The sequence below is a fragment of the Vulpes vulpes genome, chromosome 5, assembly GCF_048418805.1.
Source record: "Vulpes vulpes isolate BD-2025 chromosome 5, VulVul3, whole genome shotgun sequence".
NCBI lineage: Eukaryota > Metazoa > Chordata > Mammalia > Carnivora > Canidae > Vulpes > Vulpes vulpes.
The window spans coordinates 58,007,692-58,033,723 of record NC_132784.1 but is presented as its reverse complement, the minus strand read 5'-3'; the positions used below and the strand labels follow the sequence as shown (position 1 = coordinate 58,033,723).

General features: G+C 50.0%; 1 protein-coding gene across 4 annotated transcripts in view; it reads right to left on the bottom strand.

The window, feature by feature from the left end:
- Window positions 1-364: 364 nt before the first annotated feature.
- Window positions 365-26,032, bottom strand: part of ATP9B (ATPase phospholipid transporting 9B (putative)) — a 240,280-nt gene continuing 214,612 nt past the window's right edge. For all 4 annotated transcript variants that reach the window (XM_025997772.2, XM_025997773.2, XM_025997774.2 and 1 more), the window contains 12 exons: window positions 25,877-25,960; window positions 25,497-25,667; window positions 23,191-23,289; window positions 21,575-21,664; window positions 19,167-19,311; window positions 18,916-18,980; window positions 18,086-18,241; window positions 17,899-17,963; window positions 13,289-13,397; window positions 4,262-4,319; window positions 3,382-3,585; window positions 365-788 (listed from right to left, as the gene is read on the bottom strand). In XM_025997772.2, the coding sequence (XP_025853557.1) occupies window positions 652-788; window positions 3,382-3,585; window positions 4,262-4,319; window positions 13,289-13,397; window positions 17,899-17,963; window positions 18,086-18,241; window positions 18,916-18,980; window positions 19,167-19,311; window positions 21,575-21,664; window positions 23,191-23,289; window positions 25,497-25,667; window positions 25,877-25,960 (1,383 nt within the window). In that variant the 3' untranslated portion in view covers window positions 365-651. The remainder of the gene's footprint in view (window positions 789-3,381; window positions 3,586-4,261; window positions 4,320-13,288; window positions 13,398-17,898; window positions 17,964-18,085; window positions 18,242-18,915; window positions 18,981-19,166; window positions 19,312-21,574; window positions 21,665-23,190; window positions 23,290-25,496; window positions 25,668-25,876; window positions 25,961-26,032) is intronic.

Below are 26,032 nucleotides of genomic sequence, written 5' to 3'. Positions count from 1 at the left end.
CAGGACTGCGGCTGGGAGACCGAAGGCATCTGTGTCCTGACAGGACACCCAGGCACTGCGAGTGCACAAGACCACTGGCACCCACTTCCATGCCAGGGCGGGACATGTGTGACTCTGCGAACACGAGCCCCCATCCAGCAGTGCCCAACGGTCCGAGTGTGGTGCGGCGTAGTTGTGTGAGCTCAGCAGCCTCACCGAGGGGAGGCCCATCCCTGACCGACCACAGCCACGTCCCGAGGAAGCCAGCGCCCTGGCTCTGGGCAGCAGCAGCGACATGTGTGCTGCCCTTAGCCTCCAGATTTTTAATCAAGGAGAAATGGCTTTGTACATCATGATGTCAAACAAAGAGTCTGAATGCCAGAAATTTACAGAATCTTAAATAAACTTTCATGTTAATTCTCAGAATGCCCAGAGTACGAGGAATGCTTTACAGTAATAGTGAGATAATTAGGGCTCATTTTGGTAGAAACTCAAGTAATTTGCTATGAAAATTAAATTTTGAAAACCAGGAAAGAACCAGAAAGGAGATGTGTCCCCTGCATGGATCAGGAGCATCTGCCCAGCCCAGCCGCCTCTCCTCTCAGGCTCCAGCCCCTTCCTGCCTCCTTGCACCCCTGCAGGCCCCAAGCTGTGGAGTGGATCCTGCGTGCCCTAGGACGTGAGCTTGGAGTAGCTGGGCGGGGATAGCTTCCGCTTCAAGTACTTTAGGACGTAGAGTGGCAGACAGCTGACCACGGTGATGGCTGACACTTTCCACACAAAGGTCACGGTTGTGATGAAGGCAACATCTGCAGGCAAGACACGGAAACAAGTGTAAGAGGCGGTTGAGGCGCCCACAGGCCCCTGAGGCCCAAGGCCGCAGGCAGCCGCCTCCTTGCGTCACTGCCAGGCGGCGCAGGGACTCAGGTGGCCCTTACCACACCTGTGTACCAGGTGTAGTAAGTTCTTTTAACAGAATAAAAAATTACACCAAAGTATTAGAGACTGTGTATGACGTCCTCAGACACCCTTGGGTGGTGGAGGTTCCCGCAGCTGCAGTGCTGGGTCTGAGAGGCCGTTTGGGGCTCGTCCGTGGGCTCTCCCAACAAAGCCTGGCTCTGTGACTTTCCATGGAAGAGGTGCGTGCAAGAGCCAACTCCCAGGGGTGCTCCTGCCACTGGCAGAAACCCTTCACTCTCACCACAATGGGGGATCCACTTGGCCACTTGGCAGGAGTCACAGATTTTACACACACACATGGCCGACCCGAGTATGTCCCAGACCACAGAGGGTGGCAGGTGGTCTGGATTTCACCATATTTCAAAAAACCCTGAAACTGTTTTCAAACTGCTTGTCCACACATGAGTTTTTAAAGCATAACTGAACTGGCTGCCACGTGAAAGCATATCTGCAAACACTGCTCCCTTCGGCTCCACATCTCAAGGTTCCAAAGGGATTTACTTTCAAAGTACAAACCCGCATGCACATGGCCAAACTCCAGGTGCCAGGAGAGGAGGCATGTCCGAGCCACGTGCACCTAAACCTCCAGCACTTAAATAATGAGGAAGGTGATCTCCCCAAGTGACTGCAGTTTGTCTTTGCCACTTTCTAATTCACTTTTATGTCTATTTCGCCTTTTTTTCATTTTAGCAGCGGATCACAGATGCAGTACTTGTATGTTTGTCCAATTTATTATTTTGCTTTGTAAATAAAATTTACAGAAATAAATATTTCTGTAAATATTACTAAATGAAGGAAACAGACATATTAAAATGAAATGCCATAAAAATAAACCAACATTTCTCCCATGCTCAGTGTGTTGTGCTCATACTGGAAAATATACTAAATATTCTTAAGAAAAGTAACAAGAGATTGTATTTTGAAAATAGCTAATTTCTTAAGTGCTGTTTGGTATGTTTGGGTGAACATCTCTTTCATTTTGTTTTTGAGGGGAAAAAGGGCAGAGGGAGAGGAAGAGAGAATCTCCAGCAGGCTCCCTGCCAAGTGACAAGCCTGGTGCAGGGGCCAATCTCATGACCCTGAGATCACAACCTGAGCCGAAACCAAGTCAGACACTCAACCAACTGAGCCACCCTAGCGCTCCAGTGAGTATTTCTTTTAGTACATTACCTTTTTAAAAATTTTCTATCCATATATTTGCCATTGAATAGATGCTCAAGTGTGAATTCACCCAACATCTCCACCATTTGTTACAGTTAAAGCAAAGGAACAAAATGCACAATTCCTGCTGCTGAAAGCTGCCTAGACACACTCACTTTGTGATTTACCGTTTTGGTGTGAAGGACAGAGATGCTTTCGCGGTACAGTGGATGAACACTGCGATATATCGATTCTCATCCCACACACTTCACGGTACATTGTGTTACTAAGGAAGCTGAGTCTTGACGTGCATCCTGTCACTGTCCCTGGCGGGCCCTTCTACCTGCAGACATGCGGACTTCAAATCCGGGTTTTTCCTGTGGGGTCTCTTTCTGGGGCACTCTGGTGGCCCGAGGGTAGGCTTCCTGGAGGAACGTGCAGGCTCCCTGGATTTCACCCCCAAACCCGGCTCTTCACCTCTGTTTCCCTCCTGGAGGGCTCCTTGGCTTTACTTCCCCTCCTGCTATGTATCCTGTGTCAGCGTGCTTCTCCCCAGGGTCCCTCCCAGACATGCTGCTCTGGGCCCCTGGACACAGATCCCCTGCCAGGCTCACCGGGAGCCACGATGAGGCTGGGGGGGACCCTCCACGGGGTGAGTCATTTCTGCAGTGGCCTCTGCCTGAGGACACACTCAGCAGGTGATGGGGACGTACTACTCTGTGAGTGAGTTTAAGGGAAGGGCTTCTTTGCACAGACAGCGATCTGACCAGGGGCTGTCTGGAGGCGACCTGGCTTTCCCAGCTGTGGGGAGGCAGGCCACAGGCTGACGTCACAAGGCCCTGAGGCACAAACCCTAGCACTGCTGCTCCTGTGGGATGCACGGACTTTGTCCAAGTAGTGGAAGTCACAGCCTCTGCATCAGTCATACAGGGGTGATAAGGGCCCACAACTAGCTGGCCTTATGCAGAGGTGGCGTCTTTAGCTATTACTATGGTGTGTCCAAAGGTGGGCCTGGACTCCACCCTGGGAGTGCTTGTGAATTAGGAAGAAGGATAAACAATGCAGCTCTTATGGAAATAATTTTTGGAAACAGTACATCTTTTAAAGAGGTAAGACGGTGACAATCTGAATTTTATAAAATATTACAAGGAGTTTAATCTTTCCACAAAAATAAGCTTTTTGTGTAGTGAAGCAATCTGAGGTAGGTTTTATTGCACTCCGCAATTTAAGACAGTGTATTAAGTAACAAAACTAATGTATAAAAACCAGTAACAGACAAAAAAGATTCCCACAGCAACTTACCAAAATACTCATTTAGAAAAGCGAGTGAGGCCACATAGCAGCCCAGGCTGAGGACCTCAGCCACTGCCATCAGCCAGTGCCACGTCCTGACGGTCAGGGCCACCATGAGCAGCTCCGTGAGGATGAGGGCCGTGAAGGAGATGGCCACCACATGCACAAACTCAGACTCGAACAGAAGCAAGGCCCCATACATGAGGATACCGCCTGCAACACAAGACGGGGGTACTGTGGCCTGGATGGGGCAGCCCCTCCTGCCGGGGTGGGAACCCAGCACTGCACCGGGCAGCTGGGGGACACTAGGGGCATGGCTAACCGGCAAAAGTCATACTTGAAAATATGGGGTTAGGGACACCCCCTCACTTCGTGTTAACAGTTTATTTAAAGTTCTGGATTATGAATAAGATAAGATGTGGCACCAGAGAGGCCAGGAACCTTTCAAGATCTGGAGGAAAGGCCATGCCACCTCTTCGTAAGTAATTATGCTTCCAATGTAAAGTATCTAATCTGTTAATTCAATTTCAACAATCTCTCATTTATCTGGAACACTCATCAGAGGATGGCTAATGACTTCTGTTTACATAAGTGAGATTTCTCCAAGTCTGGGCATCACTCTGCGACAGGAACTGCCGCAGGGGCACATAACATGGTAAGTGCTCAGCAAAATTTTCTGGATTAGCATTTCATTAGAAACAGGTGAGGTTTTTCAGTGACAGGTGAAGGGCGTGATGAAGGGGTGTGGATGACCAGCTGCTGGAAGATCGCTTTAGGAGATGAACAGGAGTGACAGCTGCTGATGGAGCCTGAAGCTTCTGGAATTTAACTGAGGGGGAAAAGAACATTGCTAGGGGCAGACAAGAAACCTTCGGTCCAGGCCTCTTACCTTGGTAAATACTGATTAACACCCAGACGAGGAAGGTCTTGAAGGACAAAGATCTCCCCTAGGGTAAACAGTGGAATATCTTAGTTAGCAGAGTACAAAAACAGTGTGACTCACAGGTTTTCTAGCAGCTAGTTATGAGTGACTTCTAGAAGACCCCTAGATCCCCAAGCCTGGCCTTCCCGCCCATGCACCGTGGCCCAGAGCATGGTGCCCTCCGCTTCCCCTTGGGTCACCCTCAGCCCACAGCCACGCGCTCCCTGGCTCCCAGAAGTTGAGGTGTGTCTGCAAACACTGAAATGCACTAGCGGGAAAACACTTGTATTCTCCCTTGACTTTCTTATTTCTTGGCAACAAATATTCTTGAATTTACTTTCTAGTTTCTCCAGATGAAGGATGCGTATACCCTCCTGAAGTCATCCACACCCAAGAGGGACACCCAGCCACTGCCAGCCACACGGGCTGCTACTGCTCAGGCCTGTTCCATGGCAGTGCTTGTCAGGTGAAGCCATGTGAACGATGGACCCTCAGGACTTTGGTCAGATCTGTGCGGTCACACTCCTGCATCAATCCTCTCAGGCACTGTAGCACTCAGACGGGGCAGACGTTGTCTCCATTTACACATGAAAAAACTCTAAAAGTCTGGTGCTTTCCACAAGTTCATGCTGCAGGGTAGCTGTGCTGGACATGGGTTTGAATTGTGTGGGCTCACCTACATATGAATTTTTAAAAACTAAAATAAATACAGTATTATTAATGTATTTGCTTTTTTTTTTTTTTTTAAAGATTCTATTTATTTATTCATGAGAGACACAGAGAGGCAGAGACACAGGCAGAGGGAGAAGCAGGCTCCCAGTGGGGAGCCCGATGCGGGACTGGATCCCAGGACTCCAGGATCAGGCCCTGAGCCAAAGATGCTCAACCACTGAGCCGCCCAGGTGCCCCTGTATTTGCCTTTTTTTTTTTTTTTAAAGATTTTATTTATTTTTGAGAGATAGAAGGAGAGACAGAGCCAGAGACACAGGCAGAGGGAGAAGCAGGCTCCATGCACCGGGAGCCCGACGTGGGATCCGATCCCGGGTCTCCAGGATCGCGCCCTGGGCCAAAGGCAGGCGCCAAACCGCTGCGCCACCCAGGGATCCCTGTATTTGCCTTTTTAAAAAAGTTCTCTTAACTTTTTTTCTCCAGCCTACTTTATCATGAGAATATAATATAGAACACATGCAACATAATCAGATGTTCATGGAGTGGGTGAGGCTTCCCGTCACCAGGAGGCCATCACCACTTATGTGTTTGGGGAACCAAAATGATATGCAGATTTTTGACTGTGCAGGGGTTGGGGGGGGGTGGTCACTGACCCCACAGTGTTCAAGGGTCAGCACCAAATGGCTAGAGTCTGAAGCTCTGCTGTGCCCTGGGCCCTCCCCACCATAGGAGAGGCGCTCACAGCCAGGGTGGGAAGGTGGTCCCTAAGTCAGAAAGCACTGCCAAATGCCACCAAGGAGAAACGAGCTGCTATGGAAGAGATGCACTGGGGTGTGTTGCCGTGACGACTGCCAGAGTATTCTGGATCTGAGCCTCATCTACCTGGAGTTGAGTGACAACATTTCAAGAGATGCAGCCACAAGGCAGGTGTGGCCCTTCCAGCATCCTCCTGGGAAGCACTGGCTGAACCTGAGTCCTTATTACACGTGTGAAAAGTAATGTTCACACATAACAGATATCACGAAAAGGCAATGATGATTTTTAAAAAGGCAGGAAAGTTTAGCTGTTACATGTCTGTATATGTCTCAGTATCTATTTCCCAAGTGCATTTGTCTTGCTGGATACTAGCAAGTGTTTGGTCTTTGAGGTAAGACTACCTCATAACACTGAGGTAATTAAGTACGTGGCTAATTTTATTTTAATATTTTAAAAGATAATTTAATTTTTTGATGTAAAAATAAAAGATTTACTCTGTAGCTACATTTGTTGACATCTCTTCGATACTACTTATGTTACATAATTATCGGTTTATAAACTGGGGGGTGTTTGAAGACAGCTCAGCGATGTGAGCCCAGGTCAAAGTTCCCATATCCAAGCAGACACAGATTAATAAGGCAAAACACTACAGAATGGGCACAGAAACTCGATAAAATAACCAATCGGAGAAATAATTTGAAAGATATGCATAAGCCACTAGCTCCTGGGTGATACTTATCAATGGCTCTCTCAGACTTTGGCTCTGAGAGACAAAAGTGAGTATTTCACTGAATTTGGTGCCACAGATGCGCATGAACACAGTTCTTACTCTGGACCCAGGCCATGCGGGCAGGGGCTCTCCTGGGCCCATACGCCTCTCCTTCCAGAGGAGGAGAGGAAGGACGGCCAGTCCTTGGCTGGTGGAAATTCCTCTAGCAGGAGGTCTGTCCCGGCACTGCGCACACACTGCTTAGGACCCGGCCAGCCTGGGTTTGGCCCTGCCCGTGGCCCCCCTGGGGCACACACTCAATGTCTGTGAGTGGTCTCTTCTTATGTGAACAGAAGTGATGGCTGCACTTGTGTGGATAAAATGAAATAAGCATAAAGCCAGAAGCCTAGTGAGTGTTCAGTATTTCAGTGTTAAGTCTTAGAGACCTGAAAGTTCGTTTCTCTAGAAGACCCACCAAACTGTAAAAATAAAATCCAGCGAATCTTGGGAAAGGTTAATGCACCCGAAAGTCCCGTGAACAGACTCACTACTCTGTCTTGGCCTGAGATGCAATATGCGGGTACAGCTGTTCCCGCTGCCCCTCAGTCCCCCACCCCGGCCCTGGGCTGCTGCCCACCTGTCCCCCACGCCTGGAGCCCTGCATTTCCCAGGAGGCCAGCTACATGGGACCATACAAGCTTCTGAGTCTGGCTTCCTCTACATAGCCCAATGCGCTTAGGATTCACCTGTGCTGCTGGACTGACACCACGCACCATGTGGCTGCAGGGCTCACTTCTCTCGGGTCACTGAGTCACGTGGTCAGTGCACATTTAACTTCAAGAGAAATTGCTGAACCGTGCCTCCAGGGGCCATGCCCGTGGTGTGCTCCTGCTGTGGACCCTGCCTTCCCAGGGGGGAGCGTGGTTACTGCCTGCCGGCCCCTCATGAGAAATGGTGATGAGCAGAGCCTTTCAGATACTCATCTGCACGTCGTGATCGTCGCTGTGCTGTCAGGTCAGGTCTTTGGTCCGTTTAGATAATCGGGTTGCTTGTCTTCTTTTTAAGTTTTGAGGCTTCTTTATATATTCCAGATACAAGTCCTTTGTCAGAAGTGTGATCTGCAAGTATTTCCCACAGTTCTATAGCTCTTCCTTACATTTTCTTATCAGTGCCAACCACAGAACAAGTCTAATTATGATAAAGTCCAGCCTACCAGTTTTTCCCTTTCTGAATCACACATCTGACCCCATATCTAAAAACTATGCCCATCCCAAGGTCATGCACATGTTCTTCTGCATTTTATTCCAGAAGGCTAATTAGTCTACGACTCATTTTGAAGTGTGTTTCCCCCTAAACGGTGACAGGTGGGTGGAGGCTCTGTGTTTGCTGGTGGCTCTGAAGCATCTATTTACAAATGGTCCAGTCTCCCTTGGATTGATCAGCCATGATGCATGTGGCTCTTTCCCTGGGCTCTCTGCTCACCCCACTGCTCCATGTGTCTGTCCTCTGCCAATAATCTGTTGCCTTGGTTACTAATGTACAGAAAGTCCTGAAATTGGGTAGAGCAAGTCTTCCAAACTTGTCCTCTTTTTAATTTTTTTAAATTATTTTTTTATAAATTTATTTTTTATTGGTGTTCAACTTGCCAACATACAGAATAACACCCAGTGCTCATCCTGTCAAGTGCCACCCTCAATGCCTGTCACCCCGTCACCCTCACCCCCCGCCCACCTCCCCTTCTACCACCCCTAGTTCGTTTCCCAGAGTTAGGAGTCTTTCATGTTCTGTCTCCCTTTCTGATATTTCCCACTTATTTTTTCTCCTTTCCCCTTTATTCCCTTTCACTATTTTTATATTCCCCAAATTAATGAGAACATATAATGTTTGTCCTTCTCCGATTGACTTACTTCACTCAGCATAATACCCTCCAGTTCCATCCACGTTGAAGCAAATGGTGGGTATTTGTCATTTCTAATGGCTGAGGAATATTCCATTGTATACATAGACCACATCTTCTTTATCCATTCATCGTTTGATGGACACCGAGGCTCCTTCCACAGTTTGGCTATTGTGGCCATTGCTGCTAGAAACATCGGGGTGCAGGTGTCCCGGCGTTTCACTGCATCTGTATCTTTGGGGTAAATCCCCAGCAGTGCAATTGCTGGGTCGTAGGGCAGGTCTATTTTTAACTCTTTGAGGAACCTCCACAGTTTTCCAGAGTGGCTGCACCAGGTCACATTCCCACCAACAGTGTAAGAGGCTTCCCCTTTCTCCGCATCCTCTCCAACATTTGTGGTTTCCTGCCTTGTTAATTTTCCCCATTCTCACTGGTGTGAGGTGGTATCTCATTGTGGTTTTGATTTGTATTTCCCTGATGGCAAGTGATGCGGAGCATTTTCTCATGTGCATGTTGGCCATGTCCATGTCTTCCTCTGTGAGATTTCTCTTCATGTCTTTTGCCCATTTCATGATTGGATTGTTTCTTTGCTGTTGAGTTTAATAGGTTCTTTATAGATCTTGGAAACTAGCCCTTTATCTGATACATCATTTGCAAATATCTTCTCCCATTCTGTAGGTTGTCTTTTAGTTTTGTTGACTGTATCCTTTGCTGTGCAGAAGCTTCTTATCTTGATGAAGTCCCAATAGTTCATTTTTGCTTTTGTTTCTTTTGCCTTCGTGGATGTATCTTGTAAGAAGTTACTGTGGCCAAGTTCAAAAAGGGTGTTGCCTGTGTTCTCCTCTAGGATTTTGATGGAATCTTGTCTCACATTTAGATCTTTCATCCATTTTGAGTTTATCTTTGTGTCTGGTGCAAGAGAGTGGTCCAGTTTCATTCTTCTGCATGTGGATGTCCAATTTTCCCAGCACCATTTACTGAAGAGACTGTCTTTTTTCCAGTGGATATAGTCTTTCCTCTTTTGTCGAATATTAGTTCACCATAAAGTTGAGGGTCCACTTCTGGGTTCTCTATTCTGTTCCATTGATCTATGTGTCTGTTTTTGTGCCAGTACCACACTGTCGTGATGACCACAGCTTTGTAGTACAACCTGAAATCTGGCATTGTGATGCCCCCAGCTATGGTTTTCTTTTTTAAAATTCCCCTGGCTATTCGGGGTCTTTTCTGATTCCACACAAATCTTAAAATAATTTGTTCCAACTCTCGTTCCTCTTTTTAAAAATGGCCTTGGTAATTGGTAGTTCCCCTGCCTTCCCATATAAATCTTGGAATCAGTTTGTTAGCTTTCGGTCACATGGAGTCTCCTAGTTGTTCTTTGCAACTTTAAAAATTCCTCTCCACAGTGCCCCAGGGCCTGCAGCACACACGTCCTGCATGGTTTGTTAGTTAAACCAACTTTGCTTTTTTTAGGTTATTGCAAACCCTGTTCAAAAACATTTTTCAGACCTCAATTGTCCATGGCTAGTATATAAAATTAGAAAGGATAAAATATATTCGTTGAATCCTGCAAACTTATAGGTTAGCTTGGGAAGGTTTTGTGGATTTTTAAAAAAGATTATTTATTTATTTATTCATGATAGACACAGACGGAGGCAGAGATCTAGGCAGAGAGAGAAGCAGGCTTCAGGCAGGAGCCTGATGTGAGATTCGATCCCGGCACTCTGGGATTATGTCCTGAGCTGAAGGCAGACACTCAACCCCTGAGCCACCCAGGTGCCCACAAGTTTTATGGATTCTTCGGGCTTTTCCTGTCATCTGCATCTCCTCTAATTTCTAGCCTTTGTTTTTTCCTGCCTTATCACTATTATCTCTAAAATTATTTAAGAATATAAATATACATTCCAAAACTAAAACCATTTTGAGAGTATTCAACAGGAAATAAAAAAAAAATAGTGAAGTAATCCTAATAAGTTTTGCGTCTAACGGTGTCAAGGATTCAGATGAAGGATTGCATGATATTACCTACTTGGTCTCTTTACAATTAGTTCAGCTGCCTCTGCAGTTAGTGGGTTATTTATCAGGAATGTAAAGCAACGTGTTTGTCATGGAATCTCCAGCTACAAGTCTGATGTACGTTGGGACTACATGGGCTGGCTCAGGTGAGCGAGGGTCACCCCACTAGTACTGACCGATGGCTCTCAGGCTCGTGTGGCCCTTCCTAAGAGGCCACAGATCATCCATCTGGGGTAAACAGAGTCTTCTTGGAGCTAGAAGAGGGGTGAGCACACAGGGTCCCTGCTTCACTGGCAGCACCAGAAGACTGAGAGCGGCCATTCATCATGAGTGCATTGAATGCATGTGAGCATTCACACCAGAATGTGGCCTTTAAAAGAGGAACACTAAAAATTATTATAGATGCATCATTTTCTGCAAGGAATGAAAACAATATGGCTTTAGGAAGGGGAGGGGAGTGCAGCCTCTTTGCTGGGCTCCCTCACCCTGTTGCTGACACACTACTGAACAGATACTGACTCCAGACTGGGCTCAGGCTCTCCCAATGGAGTCATGAGCAAACGTATGCTCCAGGTTGGCTGATGTTGTTGGAACATGTAAATCACATCTGCAATGATTGGGTTAGGACTCTCACTCTCAGAATAAAAAGGATGGTTATCAAATAAGTATGAAAACCGGTATTTTCTTTCAAAGCATGGTACTTTCCTCTCTGTTTTGTGAGGGATATATACTCTGTTCCCTTTCACTGCTTTTGAAACTATTTTAGGTCTTTATCATGACCCTGGCCTTCTGCTTAGAACAGGCCAGATGTGTTGCACAGCTGATGTGCACCTGCATCCGCACCTGTGGCCTATTTTGTGCTGCTGTTTGACTATCACGTAATTCACATTTTCTTTCCAGAATGAAAATGGGCTTCCTGAGCCCAGGAATGACTCTCACCCTCGCCTCCAGCAGCCACAGACCCAGTGCCTGCCACATGGACGGGCCAGGCAGATGGCTCGTGGGCCTCTCAAGTCACCACCAATAATTGAGAAGTAATGTGAAGATTCAAAATCTCTCTCTGGCTTCAGTAAGAAAATGTAACTCAATTTTTTATCAAGTTAGGTGGTTGAGTACTTTAGTGCTACTCTGTCTTCAAAGTATTTGAAGGGCAACAGGTTTTGAAAGAATAAGTATAATAAACACAAAAGGAATAGGTCTTGGGTCTTGAAGAAACAGTAACTGAACTCCTGTCACAATAAAGTAGGAATGACGGCTGGACTCAAGGGCACCAGCACCGAGACATTCTACTGGTCACCCTAACGAAAACAAGAATGACTCAGTCAGAATGAAGACACTTTCCTGCCACCCCCTTGTGTTCAATGCATCAGCCAACCATCCCCCCACCCCGACGGTGGTAGACACAGCGTTGACCCCGCGTCCCGCTGACAGCAACTGCTCCAACCGCGACCGTCTGGTGATGCTGCCCAGGCTGACCTGCAGTGACCTCAAGCGGCTGAGACACTGACCGCCTGTGATTTTAGGGAAGCTCATCTGGGTCTGCTCATACATGGAGAGTCTGTGAGGCAGCATTTAAGTTAACATGTCTGGAGTTTATGGAAATAAGGAAACACATAATAATCTAAAATTATAATTACAAAAGCTTCCTACAGTTTTGGATCTTTGATCCTGTTCTGCTTTAATGAATGATAATGGTTTAATCATTTTAGAATATTAAACAAAATAGTTCTCCTTTTTCTTGTAATATTCACAATAAAATTATCAGGATTATTAGTGCTCTCTTTCTATATATATAAAATATATTTGCATTTTATTATCAAATTAAATATGCTGTTATTGAATATAATGATTGAGATTTTATTTTATGCTATACTAGTGAACTAGGTTTATTTTTGTCCTGATTGTAAAAATAATATGAGCACTTGGTATTTTTTTTCAAGGAACTTTAAATCTTAATTTCATCCAGTCCTTATAACAGCAGCACGAAGCCCAGAGATCACCGTGGTCTGGCCAGCTCCTCTGCATGTTAACCACACGGTTCGCTGCATCCCGCCTAGTGCCCACTGATCCCTTCTCCACATGCTATAGTTTTAAAGATCTGAGTTGGTCATTTCATATGTAAACCTGGATTTGACTGAGAGTTAGTGGACTTTGTTCTCCCTGTTGCTTCAGGAGAAGCTAGCCTTTTGGAAGATTCCAAGGTCACCACAACCTGTCCTTGGAGAGCGAGGGGGTGTTCCAGCCTGTGGAGCTTGTTTTGCTTGCTGTAGAAACACGGTCTTGTAAAGAAATATGGCAAACCTCAGGAATACTCTATCTGAAGAGAGCACAATTTTAGGCCAGATCAATGCACCTTCTGCAGTTTCAGGAGCCACATCTTCTGGGTGCAGATGTTTCCTCAAAAGCATCCTTGTGACTTCAGTGCTGCGTCGCAGTGACAGACTCTCCATCATGTCTTAGACCTGATTCTGAGAAGCACAGCGTGCTTCTCAGGTGGCTTGGGCAGGCACGGGGGCTGCCTGCTGTAACTCTGGGTTCTGATGTCGGGATGCTGGCGCAGTGGACAGAAGCTCTGCCCAGGGGACCCTGCCGCCAGTGGGTGTCCTTCACACACCGACAGACAACGAGCATGCACCAGCCAACACGAGCCCCATGGTCTCAGAGAAGCTCACTGCGGCTCCACAAATGGTTCAGAGCACCTTTAAAATCTCAACTGTATGCATGACATCGGAGCTTTACTGCAAACGTCCGAGAAAATAATCATCCCTTTCTGAAGTTTAACTCAGAAGGAAAATGCAAAAACAGCGAGAAATAAAACCTGTCTGGAAGGACAGAGGTTCGATTACTTAAAACCTGCCTGGAAACCGCTTCACGACAGGCATTTCTTTCCCTAGTAAATATTCTGCTAAAATATGGCCCAGCGGACATGCAGCCCGGCCCGCACCCATACCTTGGTGAGGTCCTTGTAGAGCTCTGGATAGAGCATGGCCATCTCTGGCTTCACGTCCTGGTCCAGCACCAGCGAGAACACTGGGAACATGGTGTACAGGGTCGCATACCTGACAACCAAGACAGGGGCAGGTTAGCGTGAGGGGCAGGCACCACCACTCCACACGGCTCTGCAAACACGGGCCTTGGTCCCAAGCGCTGCACAGCACATGCAGCAAGGCAGACCTCCCGACACTTCACGCCTCCCTGCGGAGCACTAAGTCAGTCTGTGAGCCACAGGTGCTCAGGGGGATCTGCTGTTTTTCTTTCTTAATTAAACTCTGTTTTGAGGTTACTGGGGACTTGCAGGCAGGTGTGAGCAGGATCCCACATGCCCTTCCCCTGGCAGCCCAGCCTCCTCCCAAGGTGTTGGGGACACAGAACCACACTACCCTGGGGGACCCCAGTCCCCTGGCCCCCCTGTACCCCTCCCCTCTGCCCCCACCCCTAACAATCACTACAACACGCCCACCTTCTTCACAGTTTTGTCATTTCAAGGCCCCAAGATGCCTCTTCTCAGCTGACTCCCAGGCTGCCCCAGGTGCTGCTGCAGCCACGTTCACTCCTGCTACCTGAGCCAGCGGTCCCACCTCTGTGAGCCGCGCTCACTCAGGTGCACCCAGGTTGCCCCCAGCTTCTAGTCACCACAAAGACTGCTGTCGTAAGCTGCAGTTACTCTCACAGCAGAGCCTCCTGGCGCCACCTGCCCAGGAGCCTGCTGGGCAGGGACAGGTTGAGCCTGTGGTGGGGTCCTGCTTCTCCACATCCCCTTCCAGCAGTGGCTTGATGGCCTCGACCCTGATGGCCAGGGCCAGGGCCAGGGCCCACCTGTGCACTCAAGCCCACCGTGCCCTTTGGGGGACACACCGGCCTGTGCCTTCTGCTCGTGTGCACCTGGACAGCTCTCATCCCGGAGCCATGTGCATGTGTTCCTGGATGCGTGTGCGCTTGTCACTGCTGAGGGAAGATCCACTGCAGGTGGCCGTGTGTGCCCACACCTTCTCCTTAGGTTCCCCACTGTCCCCGAGGCTGCTCCTCCCCAGCTCACTGCCTTCACAGCATTTGTATTGTCCCCCAAATCTCCGTGTGACGCGTCTTGCTGTGGATCTCCCTGAATCCACCGTGTGGGACGTTTTCAGCTGCTCTTCCCCTCCAGCCTGCTCTCCGCCCTCTCTCTGCGGGTCTCTCTCCATCCTGTGTCCTGCCCTGAGGGCCCTCCACTCTGCTGGGGGCCAGGTCTGTCCTGCTGGCCTTGGTGGCCTGTTCCCACGTGGTGCTGCTTGGATTTCTATTCTAGGTGGACATGTTTCCATTTGTCCTGAGCGTTCCTGCCACTTTAACACCCATGTCACATGATTCCCACACCGCTGGCGCCGCAGGGCTGGTGTCTATTGTCTTTATGACTCACTCTGAGATCATCTCAGCTCTTGGCGGGGGTAGTGATTTTCTCCTGAAACTTGGATGTTTGGTGCCACGTAGGCCACGGGGTCTCCTGGCGCTGTCTTCCCCCAGGTTCCTCCCTGTGTGACACCCAACGAGGCTGCTGGTGACTGCTGGGTGTGTGTGGGGTCCCACTCCCCACTTTGGAGAGAGGTGGGGGGTGCAGTGTTCCCACGGTGCTGGCTGGAGCAGACGGTGGCCATCTGAACGTGGTCTGTCCAGCAGGCCAGGCTGCCCCCTCCTTGCCCCTTGACCAGAGAACAAACTTGTTCCACCTGTGGTGTCTACAGGATTTTGGCTGTACTCAGAAGGAATGAGGAAAAGTGCATCTATACCGTCTTTCCTGAGATACGGCTGGCCTTTTTTTTTTTTTTTTTTTTTGACTTCTTTTAAATGACATTTTTGCCTGTGAGAAACCAGGTGGGAAGACCTAACAACACAAGACCCGATTCCTACAGCTGTGCGCTCCTGGAGGCCCCCAGAGGCAGAAACCCCAGTGTTTCATCAGAGTGCTGTGTCCTCAAGTCTAACCTTTAACTTCCACGTGAGGTTAAAGCCCTTTCTTTCAAATTTCTAAAAAAAAGTTTGTCCACTTTCTCAGAACTTAGAATATTGTTGAGAATGAGAACAACTTAAAACGTAGGGGCTGAAAGGGCTGGAGAGTCCAGCAGAGCCCAGCTGATGGGGCACGGTAGGTCACCCCCCATGCCTGGGGTGCATGGGCACCCATCCCAGGAGCGGCGGGCAGCCATCACACAGGTGAGCCCTGCAGCTGGCTGAGGCCAGTTGCCCCAAGGATGCTGCTCAGAACGTGCAGTGCTACAGGTGTCGGGTGAAGAAGGCGTTTGCTTAAAGGTCGGATAGGCTCCTGACCAGGCACCTGGCGGGGTCTTCCAATTGCTGCCTGTGCCGTGAGCCTCCCAGAGGGGCTGCGATACGCAGTGTTTCCCCAAGGGGCTTTGCCAAGGAATGCTTCCTGGTGGGGAGAGCATAGTGTGCGCCAGGACCTGTGGTGGGGAGCACCCATGGCTGTCTTGTCCCGTCATCAGCCCCTCTTTGCCAATAAGACACAGGAGAATAAAAAGCGTGGAGCAAGTAGAGCTGCATTCTGTCAACGGTCTTGCAGTCTCAGTAGCCGGAGACCCCATCTTAGGACATTACTTTGGTCTCATTAGACTTTGACAGAAACATCACTTTCCTCCCAGCTACCGCCTACATCTAACTATTCTCTAGGTTAGGCCAACACTGATCTTACAGTTTCCTCTTGAAGCAGCTCAAAGTAAAGCACTCGTCCTCCACTCCTACAGATTCAGCACAGTAACGCTTAAGAAGATCGTGAGATGCCTTACGTCATGGACGTGCAGAGAAACTGAATAAATGCCAATATAAACAGGAGTTTTAGGACCACTGGGAGCTCCTGCTGACCAGGGCTTGGGCCTGGGCTGAGGAGGGAGGATCCAATCGGCCCACAGCCGCAGCTTCACGGACTTAGGCTTTACTCTTTCAGCAGTAATCATCACTGCCTCCTAAATTTTCCTTTTAATCTTTCAAATCCATAGCTTTTAAATCTGAAAGGAAGTGGGAATGGCCTCGCTTTTCTTTGGTGGCCAGGGAAACGTGTGCTGGACAAACTTCAGGGGCAGTGACATCATGTGCAAATCCTATGCTCTCTTAAGTCATTCATGGGATGCTCATGGCAAAGACCAACGCAACGGGAAAGTGTACAATCACACACGGCGGTTTGTACCATTAGGGCTTCCCCTCGGTCAGCGCCCTAGGACACGGGAGCATGTCCAGCTAGCAGCCGCTGGACAGAGAACGGGCAGCCATATGCACCTGCTGGGCCCGGCACCAGCTACCCTGGAATGCACGGCTGCCCTCTCCGGGAGCCACCCCAGCCTGTTGAGCTGCTGTGCCTGGTCCACTAGGAACAGAGACTGAAACACAGCTGGGTGCTGGTTGAGCCCCCTGGGGGAGGGCCACCAGGAGGTGAGGAGCCCCATGATTCAAGGCTGGGAAAGGGTAAGGAGGTGAGCCCGTGCTCCCAACAGATGCAGCCTCAGGAGTGGCAGGAAGTGTCTCCCATCGGTGTTGCTCAGGCACGCTGGCGAGGTACGGTACCCACGTGTTTAGTGGAGCCTGACGTGGCCTAGCCTGATGCTCCCAGTCTCTCGCTCAAATTATCAGGAACGAACCTTGGGATTCAGGGGAGCTGTCCAGTGAAGTGCATCCAAAAGGTGTATTTAATGCAATTCTGATGGGTGAAAGAGCTCATGTACTTGTTCTCTGCAGTCCTGGAAGACGCTACATGCCATGGTAAGATACCAGTCCAAGGTGGGCCCACCAGCCATGGTCTCCAGCACATTCCCAGGCTCCCTCGTCTGTGACATGGGCAGTGCACGGGGCCTGGTCACAGGGATGCTACGTGGATGGAATGAGCACCTTGAATGGTGGGAGCGCCTGTGTGACCACTGTTGCCTTCCATGAGTGAACACACAATAGCAACGCACAACCGTGGGGCATGCTGAGCTCTGTGAGGCCAGTGAGGGGGCGTCGGGAGGCAGCATGTGGCTGTTACGGCCCACCAAGTCACACTGCTTTTATCTCCTGGCATAAGTACAGAGGATGAGGGAGAGAGAAGTTCTAACTCATTCACCTTTCACAGTAAATGCCTGCTTTCCAGGTTCAACAGGCAAAACTGGTGGTTTAATCATGAACTGTACACACATGGCATTCTGACACACTTCTCTAGGCTACGGTGTGGGGACCTTCAAAGATGAGACCTTGTTACTGCCAGGGAGACTGATGGCGGCCTCTTAGGGCATGCCGTGTCCACTCCAGCACCCGTGTGCTCTGCATCTGCCGCTGAGTGGTCACTGGTCACATCCAGGTATGACCACCTGTGTCCCAGCCTCCCTGATCCCAGCCTGCGCCTGGGACCCCCAGGGAAACATGTTCTTCTGACAAAACAACAGTAAGGTGGCAAGGCATCCAACTCCTGACACCCGGGGCTCTTACTCTACAGACCGACTGACCATGTGTGGAGTTACTCAACTTTCGAACAGCTTTTCTGGGAACGGTAAGTCCTCCCTGAAGGAAGCTGCTGAGATATGCACATGCCGCACCACTTACCCCACCATGAGGAATCCCTGATACAGAGGGACAGATGCGAAGTAGAAGACAGAAGAAAACACGGCCTTCGAGAGAGGAAAGCACCCGTTAGTGTTAGTCCCACACTTGCTCTCCCCACGGCTTCTCCCGGTCGGACACAATGGTGCCACAGCAAAGCCCCCCTCCTTAGATGCCAGGCTCCAGGTACCTGCATTGTGGAGATGATGAGGCCTCGATGCATGACAAACTGGCCGAGCGCTGCCGACCTCTTGTAGCTGCTCCGCCCATGCACCATCAGCAGCCGGCCAATGTGCTTGAATTGCGTGATGGAGAAGTCCGCGGCCAGGGAAGCCTGCCTGCCCTCCTGAAACGAACACAGGTGCCTGCTCAGAACGTGGTGCCTCTAGAAGGGACTTCTAGAACTCAGCCTCCGCGGGCGAAAGATGGACACCATCCCAGTGACCCTGCAGGGGACAGGCTAACACAGAACATCTGGTGGCCACAGAGAGTTGCTGGCCAGGATGTCAGGCGCCTGTCAGTCTTACAGCAATTAGGCAGAGGAGTGAGCCTGTCTTGAAGCCCACCCTGGGGTCTTTGAAACAGCCACTGGCCACTTCCCAGAGCCGCGGGGCGTGCATGAGGCAGGAGAGAGGAAGCGAGACCTGAATCAGGCTCATTTCCACGCAAGACAAATTGTCAGCCACAGCTCATGGTTGGATGGGGACACAGATGTTCAAGTGTGAGAGAAGCTGGGGGTGCCAGGGCGGCAACAGAGGCTTGCAGGAGGCTGGTGACATCTGAGCTGGGCCCGGCATGAAGGGGGCTGCAAGTCACTTGTCTCGCCCACCTCCTCTACAGTGAGGGCGTGAAGGGTCTGGACCTGCCTGGCTCTGCTGCCTACCTGCGCTTCTTAGGGGTTCAAGGGGCAGTGGCTGACCTGCGACCTGAGGGTTACAGGAGTTGGCCTGCAACCTGAGTGTGTGGCTCAGGGCCAGCAGGAAGTATGCAGATAACGTAGGGACCAAAGGACACACTTACCTTCCCTTCGATCCCAATCCCACAGTCTGCCGCCTGGATCATGCTCACATCGTTCCCTCCATCACCTGGGAGCACAGAAATGGGAAATGACACCAACACCCAGACCCCATCCTGAGGCTGTTTCAAATCCCCAGGAACGTGGACGAAATCCACCTGGTGCTAGAGTCTGAATGCTGTGCTGCCAGTGGCTCTGAAAACATGGTTTCTCTCAGAGCCCTGGTGCCAATGGGACGTGGGGTGGGAGAACTCACCGATGGCGCAAGTGCGTCTCCCTGCGTGCTGCTGCAGCAGCTTCACAATATGGGCTTTCTGGGTGGGTGAGCAGCGGCAGCACACCACAGCAGGGCACTGGCAGGCCAGCTCCACCAGTTCATGCTCATAGTACTTCAGACACACCTGTGGATCAGTGCTGTGTGAGTACCTGCCACCCGCCACAGGTGGCCCTGCTCTGTGGGCTCAAGGAGCAGGGCAGGCAGGGACCAACAGCCTTGTGCCAACACAGGGTGCACACTGCCTGCACCCTCTTCCCCAGGTCACAGCCACCCCGCTAGCTGGGCATTCAGGGCTGGTGGGCACGCAGAGGAGGAGGGATGAGGTGGGAGGAGAGGCCAGGGTTGAGGCCCCTACGGAAGGAGCGTCCATGTGGATGGGCAGGGCCGGGGGCCAGGGAGGGGACTCTGCGTCTCACCCTGACCATCACCATGGCCAGTGTGGCTTGCACGGGGCTTGCAGATGCTGCCTTGTTGCCTGAGATGGAAAGTTTCCCACTCAGTCTATTTCAGGTGATTTCAACCCCACCTTAGCTAAGTAAGATCTCTGTTTCATCTTTACTTTTTAAGGATTTTATTTATTCATGAGAGACACAGAGAGAGGCAGACACGCAGCCAGAGAGAGAAACAGGCTCCCTGCGGGGAGCCGGATGTGGGACTCGATCCCAGGACCCCGGGATCACGCCCTGAGCCAAAGGCAGATGCTCAGCCACTGAGCCATCCAGGCATCCTGTTTCATCTTTAATATGATGGCACCTGCACCTATGGGGGGCCATGGGCTGTGTGTCCTGGGATGGCCTGTATGTCCATGCCCACTCTGGACTAATGGCTCCCCTGACCCCACAGGGCCCATCAGGGGCTGCAGATGCACCTCCCTACAACTGGCACCAGGACTGGGACCTGGACCAGCACCAGGCTCAGGCTGAAGCCCAGCACCAGGTCCAGCACAGGGACCAGGGAAGGAGTGTACTATCTAGATGAGGGACAGAAGCAATCAAAGACCCAGACACAGAAACATAAGATGGTGCTTTTGGGGAGCAGGACCGGGGAGGAGCAGGTGGGCAGATCTGATTTTCACCACCAGGTTTTCTATGTTGATCGGCTATGTGTAGCTCTGGTGTGGACCAAAGAGGAAAAATATTTAATTAAAAGTACATACTCCTGGGACCCCTGAGGGGCTCAGTGGTTGAGCGTCTGCCTCTGGCTCAGGTCATGATCCTGGGATCAAGTCTCACATCGGGCTCCCTGCAGGGAGCCTGCTTCTCCTTCTGCCTGTGTCTCTGCCTCTGTGTGTCTCATGAATAAATAAAATCTTAAAAAAAAAAAAAAAAAGTACATACTCCTAAAAGATGGTGGATTTAACAAGTACCTACTTTTGCTTCTTCACAAATCACACTAAAACAACTGTAAAGAGAGATTTTTAAAAAGACATGAATCTCTAAGGTGGGCTCAGAGGGAGGAGGGAGGAGCAAATATTCGGGTGCTGGAAAGCAGAGGATATGTAGTAAACGACTCCACAGCGGGGGAAATCTTCTGAAGCCAACAGGGAAAAGGCTGAGGATCCAGCTGAGGCCCGAGAGCGGCACTGCGGGATGCCCCGGGTCTGGGAGTCCAGGAGGTGCCAGCACATGGCCAGGCACACAGAGCTGTGAGAAGTGAGGCTGCTAGCTGCTGTACCTCCTGCCCCAGCAAACATGGGGTTTATCCCCTGGGGAGGCGAAGGGAACGGGGTCAGGGAGTCAGTGCACAGGCTCCAGGGCCCTGCCTCAGGTGACAGCGGTTCCAGAACTGAGAGCCAAGCCAGCCCCTCCTGCTGGGCCGCCAGTCTGTTTCCTGTGTCCCTGGCCCACTCCTGGAAATACTGGTTTAGGTACACTTAGGTCAAGTAGACAGGTGCCACAGGTGGGACTCCATGGGGACCTGCACTGTTAATGGTGAGCAGAAGGCCTAGCACCTAAGAGAATCTCGAATCAGCCTAAAATAAGTCAACCTCCAAAATATCATAGAAAGTCAGCCCTCTGGCATCGCCATGGTGGGTCTTCAGGTTGTAAGTGCTCAGCAGAGTTTAGTAACCACCACTGGGATAATGACCACCAAGCAAGCACTCACTCAGAAAGCTCTTGGTCTGCCGGGGGGGGGGGGGGGGGGGGGGGGGGGGCAGATGGACGGATGATGGACATGTGCATGGTCAGAGTGCAGCCCCACCTCCAGGGATACAGATAGACAGAGAGATGGACAGACAGACATGCACATGGTCAGAGTGCAGCTTTACCTCCAGGGACACAGACAGACGGATGGACAGATGCGCACATGTTCAGAGCGCAGCCTCACCTCCAGGGACACAGAGAGATGGAAGAATGGATAGACGCGCACATAGAATGCAGCCTCACCTCCAGAGAGTCCCCCGAGATGACCAGTGCACAATCGTGTTTCCTTCGAAAGGCGTTCAGCTCCAAGTGGGCCTCTCCCCGGTTGGTTACCTCCACAAAAGGGAGAAAAGCACCCGAATTACAGTGTCATCTACATCAGAGACCTGCCGATCATGTAAGATTGCCAGGGGCCGCCCACAGGCCTCGGTCCTCTAATAACCTGCTCTTCTGAATCTCTCCTCTGGGAATAAATACCTACTTACTTAACACAAATTATTTTCCAGCCTGCAACAACTCAAAGCTGCCACTTACCGGGAAGTGCTGCGGGGTCCCCCAGGTACAGGGAGCCACAGGGGAGGAGAGGGGCTCAGCAGGGGAAGGGGGTGCGGTACCAATCGCTAACACTGCCTGTGTGCTGCCTGTGAGCCAGATATTCCCCAGAGACATGTGATGCGGTTCTGGTAGCTCATAGGGGGCCCATGTGCTGGAGGGGGGTGACACTGAGACTTCAGAATTATACTTCAGGGAGCCGCAGCCAGAGCCCAGGGAGGTTGCATGGCTGGAGTGGCAGGGGTTGCAAAGCCAGGCTTCCTGCAAACATGCCCCTGCTAATAAATGCCATGGGTTTCAACTTTCTCTACTAGTTCAAGCAAACACAACATCCGAATAATCAAACAATCTAAAAGTAAAACCAAGTCATAATCTTGAAATATCAATCTTAGAATGAAAGCATTTTAGAAAGCCACAGACTGGTTTTTGACATTCTTTCTGCAGAGATCTTACAGGGAATAAAAGAAGGGCTATGTTGAAGACTGAAGTTTAAGTTTCACATGGTCCAAATTAATCTCAGACTCCTCTTTAAATAGGTAGGCTTTACTGAGGAAATTTCAATTTGGGTGGCTGTAACATTGAAAAGTCAACAAAAATTGATCTGAAGTATTATCAGAATCATTAATAATTTAATTGCAAATAGTCCTCTGCAGGGTCTAATTTGCCATTCCAATGCTTGGAAATAAATGACATTTACATGTAAATTATATTCAAATCACTTTCTGTAGGTGCAAGTGCTCTGAAGAGCAGACACAGATGGATCTTGTCTGCTAACCACCATTAATCAACTCAGGAAATCGCATTTTTGTTTGAATTACAGACATTAGTCATAAGTGATACAGTAAAAACACAAACTTTAGCCCATTTTTTATTAATTTCCTTTGATCTAATTAAGGAACATTTCATTTCAAAATGGTAGTAGATTAAAAACACATTCCTACTATCAGGTATAACTAATACAAAAATGTGGTTTATATCAACATACACTTAGTAAATGGAACAGGAAATGATGGCAGGATGTCCATTTTAAAATAGAAAATTGATTAATAAATCCAATAGTACAACAGAAAAATACTTTTGAATTTAGACTTTGTTTCACTCTGTCAAAATGCAGCTTTTTCATCCCATTTGATGTGGGCAGCTAATAGAAACCTACCTGCAATGTTTGTATAAATTCAGTCAGAAAATTACAGTATTTCTCTTCTTTGTAATTACTAAATCATTGCACATACATTCTCACAAAACCACAAGTTTTGATTGTGAAACAAAGCATTTCAAAATCAAAGTGCTTTTAGACATATACTCACTGGTCTGAAAATGTGAATGTCTTGTGTTCTAGACACCAAATGTGAGCTTTTGGCGATGCAAGTGGCGGTCTCGAGTTTATCGCCCGTTAGCATCCATATCTAGGAGACAAGTGAAGATGGTGAACTCTTAAAAGCGTCTATTCTTGAGCAGACACTTGCACATTCATGTTCATGGCAGCCAAACCACAGGAGCAGCCCAGTGTCCACTGAAGGATGGATAGTAGAATGTGGCAAACACGCTGTGGAACAGCATTCAGCCTTAAAGAGGAGGGATAGCCTGGCACCTGCTGGGCCAGGACTACGGGACACTGTACTCCGTGAGGTAAGCCAGCTGCACAAGGGCAAAGGCTGTGGGACGGCAGAGCTAGGAGGTCCCTGGAGGACTTGCACACACAGAGACAGAGGCCAGTGGTGGACTAGGCGACCAGGGCTGGGAGTGGAGGGGTCAGTGCTTAGTGAGGACAGCTGCACAACCCTGTGAGTGTACTTAGTGACCGTGAGTTCTAAGTACACTCAGAAACAGGTCAGATGATAAATGGCATGTTATCTACATTTTACCACAACAAAAAAGGTCTCTGTAGACTTAGTTAAAACAAGTAGGAGCAACGTGATGTTAGACATATCAGCTGAGATGTGAGGTTTAGGAACCTCAGGACTGAAACTAACAGGACGCCTGTATATATCCAGGGGCAATGCTCACATGGCTGCACACTGGATGAGCGGGCCCGGAAGGTGCCACGTGGTCTCAGGCCTGTAGAGCCAGGAGCGCCCTGGACATCCTTATGCTAATTCGCTAATTTTTAAATTGGAAACTGAGGTTCAAAATGGTAAAGGGGAAAAAGTTAAACCAAAAGCTGTTTGTACCAAATAAAATATGTCAAATACTACTTTTATTTATTTTTATTTTTTTTACTTTAAAAATTTACACAAGCATGTGTTACATACGTAAGCACCCCTAGATGACAAAGACAACAAAACTACGACATTTAATGTGTCGACAGGATGGTTTACATACGTATTTCACGTAAAGCAAAAAACTTAGAAATTTCTCACCGACACCTGACTTTCTCAGGTGCTTTGTGTGTCACATACAAATATGCATTTCTGGACACAGCCAACGACTCACAGCAATACTGAGTTTTTGCTGCTTCTCAGTGTAGGACTTGTGCTTTTTACTTATCTCACACATCTATATTTGCCTTATTGAGCCCAGACCGAAGATGAGAGTACATCGTGAAGACACAGTTGCTAACAATTCCCGCAAGACAGCAAGAGCCACCCCACTGGTGAGGCCACAGCAGCCACAACTCTTCCTCACCCAGGTGCTGGCAGCACAGCACACTCAGGTTTAGTTTCTCTCGTGAGTCTGAAGCCAGACGCACCTCCTGATGGGAGTGCTGCCTAGAGAGACAGTGTCTCCTCCCTGGCCAGGCCCCCGGAGGCAAGGGTGCACCTGCTGTGTGCACATGGAGTCTCCCTAGAGCCCACTGTGTGTGTTCCAGCTGGAAGCCGCGCACAGCTTTTCCTCTAACACTGACCTTCCTTTCTGCCTCTCTAGCCTCACTATCTCCTAGCTTCTCTGTGAAATTCCAATTGTATTGTTTTCATTCTTGAATGTGAGGCCCCAGTCCTCAGGGCAGTCTTAGAACAGTCTTTTCTCTCATTCTGTAACTGAACATTGGGTTTCAAGGGCACATAAGGTCAGAAAGCAGTTCCCTGAAAGCTACAACTTAATACCACGAAGAGGACAGACCAGGAAGAAAAAGCAGGACAGGTGAGTGTGCAGATACCCAGCCTCAATCCTGGGGCTTGCTGGGAGCCACCAGCAGAAGGGAAAAGGACAAAGCAGTGCTGAGTGACCTTCGTTTAGACATCTGGGTGTGAGCAGAAAGCTCTGGAAGCGTGAGTGTGGCACATCCCCTGAGCAAGACCCCAGGTCTCCTGAGCCTAAGACTGTCCTGAGCTCATGCCTCATGGAGACCCAGGGCCATGAAAGTCTTAGGGGATGAAGCTGGGCAGAGGGTAAGCCTGAGACCCTGGTGAGCTGGGATCGGGCAGGGGCAGGGAGGGGGGGCGGGGTAGACCCTGATGGTGATAGGCAGACTCTCACATCTGGGTGGGTCTCAGGAGGAGACTGGGGTGCTGGCTCAGGGCGGGGCTCGGCCAGGGAGGAGGGAGGAGGAAGGTTGCCTGCATCCTCCCCGTCTCCACTCCCCGCCCCCCCCCCCCCCCCCCCCCCCCCGCCAGCTTCATTGCCAGCGGTTCCACGGGTGAGTAGCTCTGGCGCTGGAGGCCTGCGTGTGTACCTTGATGCCAGCATTGCGTAGCATCTCCAGGGTGGGCCTCACGTCCGCCTGCAGCTGGTCCTCTACCCCCGTGAGGCACAGCAGCTCCATTTCCCGTTCCAGGCTCTCTACCACCGCTGCCACCTTGAGCGCTCTGTCGTGGATGCTCAGCTTGGCCTGACTGTAGCGGCTCTGAGGAGAGACGGGTGCTGTGGGTGGTTGCTGCAGACTTGGGGGTGCATGGAAATCTATCAAGTCACGCAAGCCCATCTGCCCAGCAGACCCAAGTGGACACCCCAGTGCTGTGCGGCAGCCGGCCTGTCCTTGGGCCCATGCGTGTCCATGCCAGCAGTGAGCACCATCCATAGGGACCAGTGGGGGAGGGGGGGAAAGTGGCTCACCTCGAAGTCCTGGTACTGTTCTTCTGTCAACGCCCTCTTGGCCACCACGAGAGTGCGCAGACCTTCCCGGGCCATGTTTCCACACTGGAAAAGGAGATGCAGGTCATGTGAGGCCCCAGGTGCTGACCGCAATGGTGATGGGCACCCATGGCATCC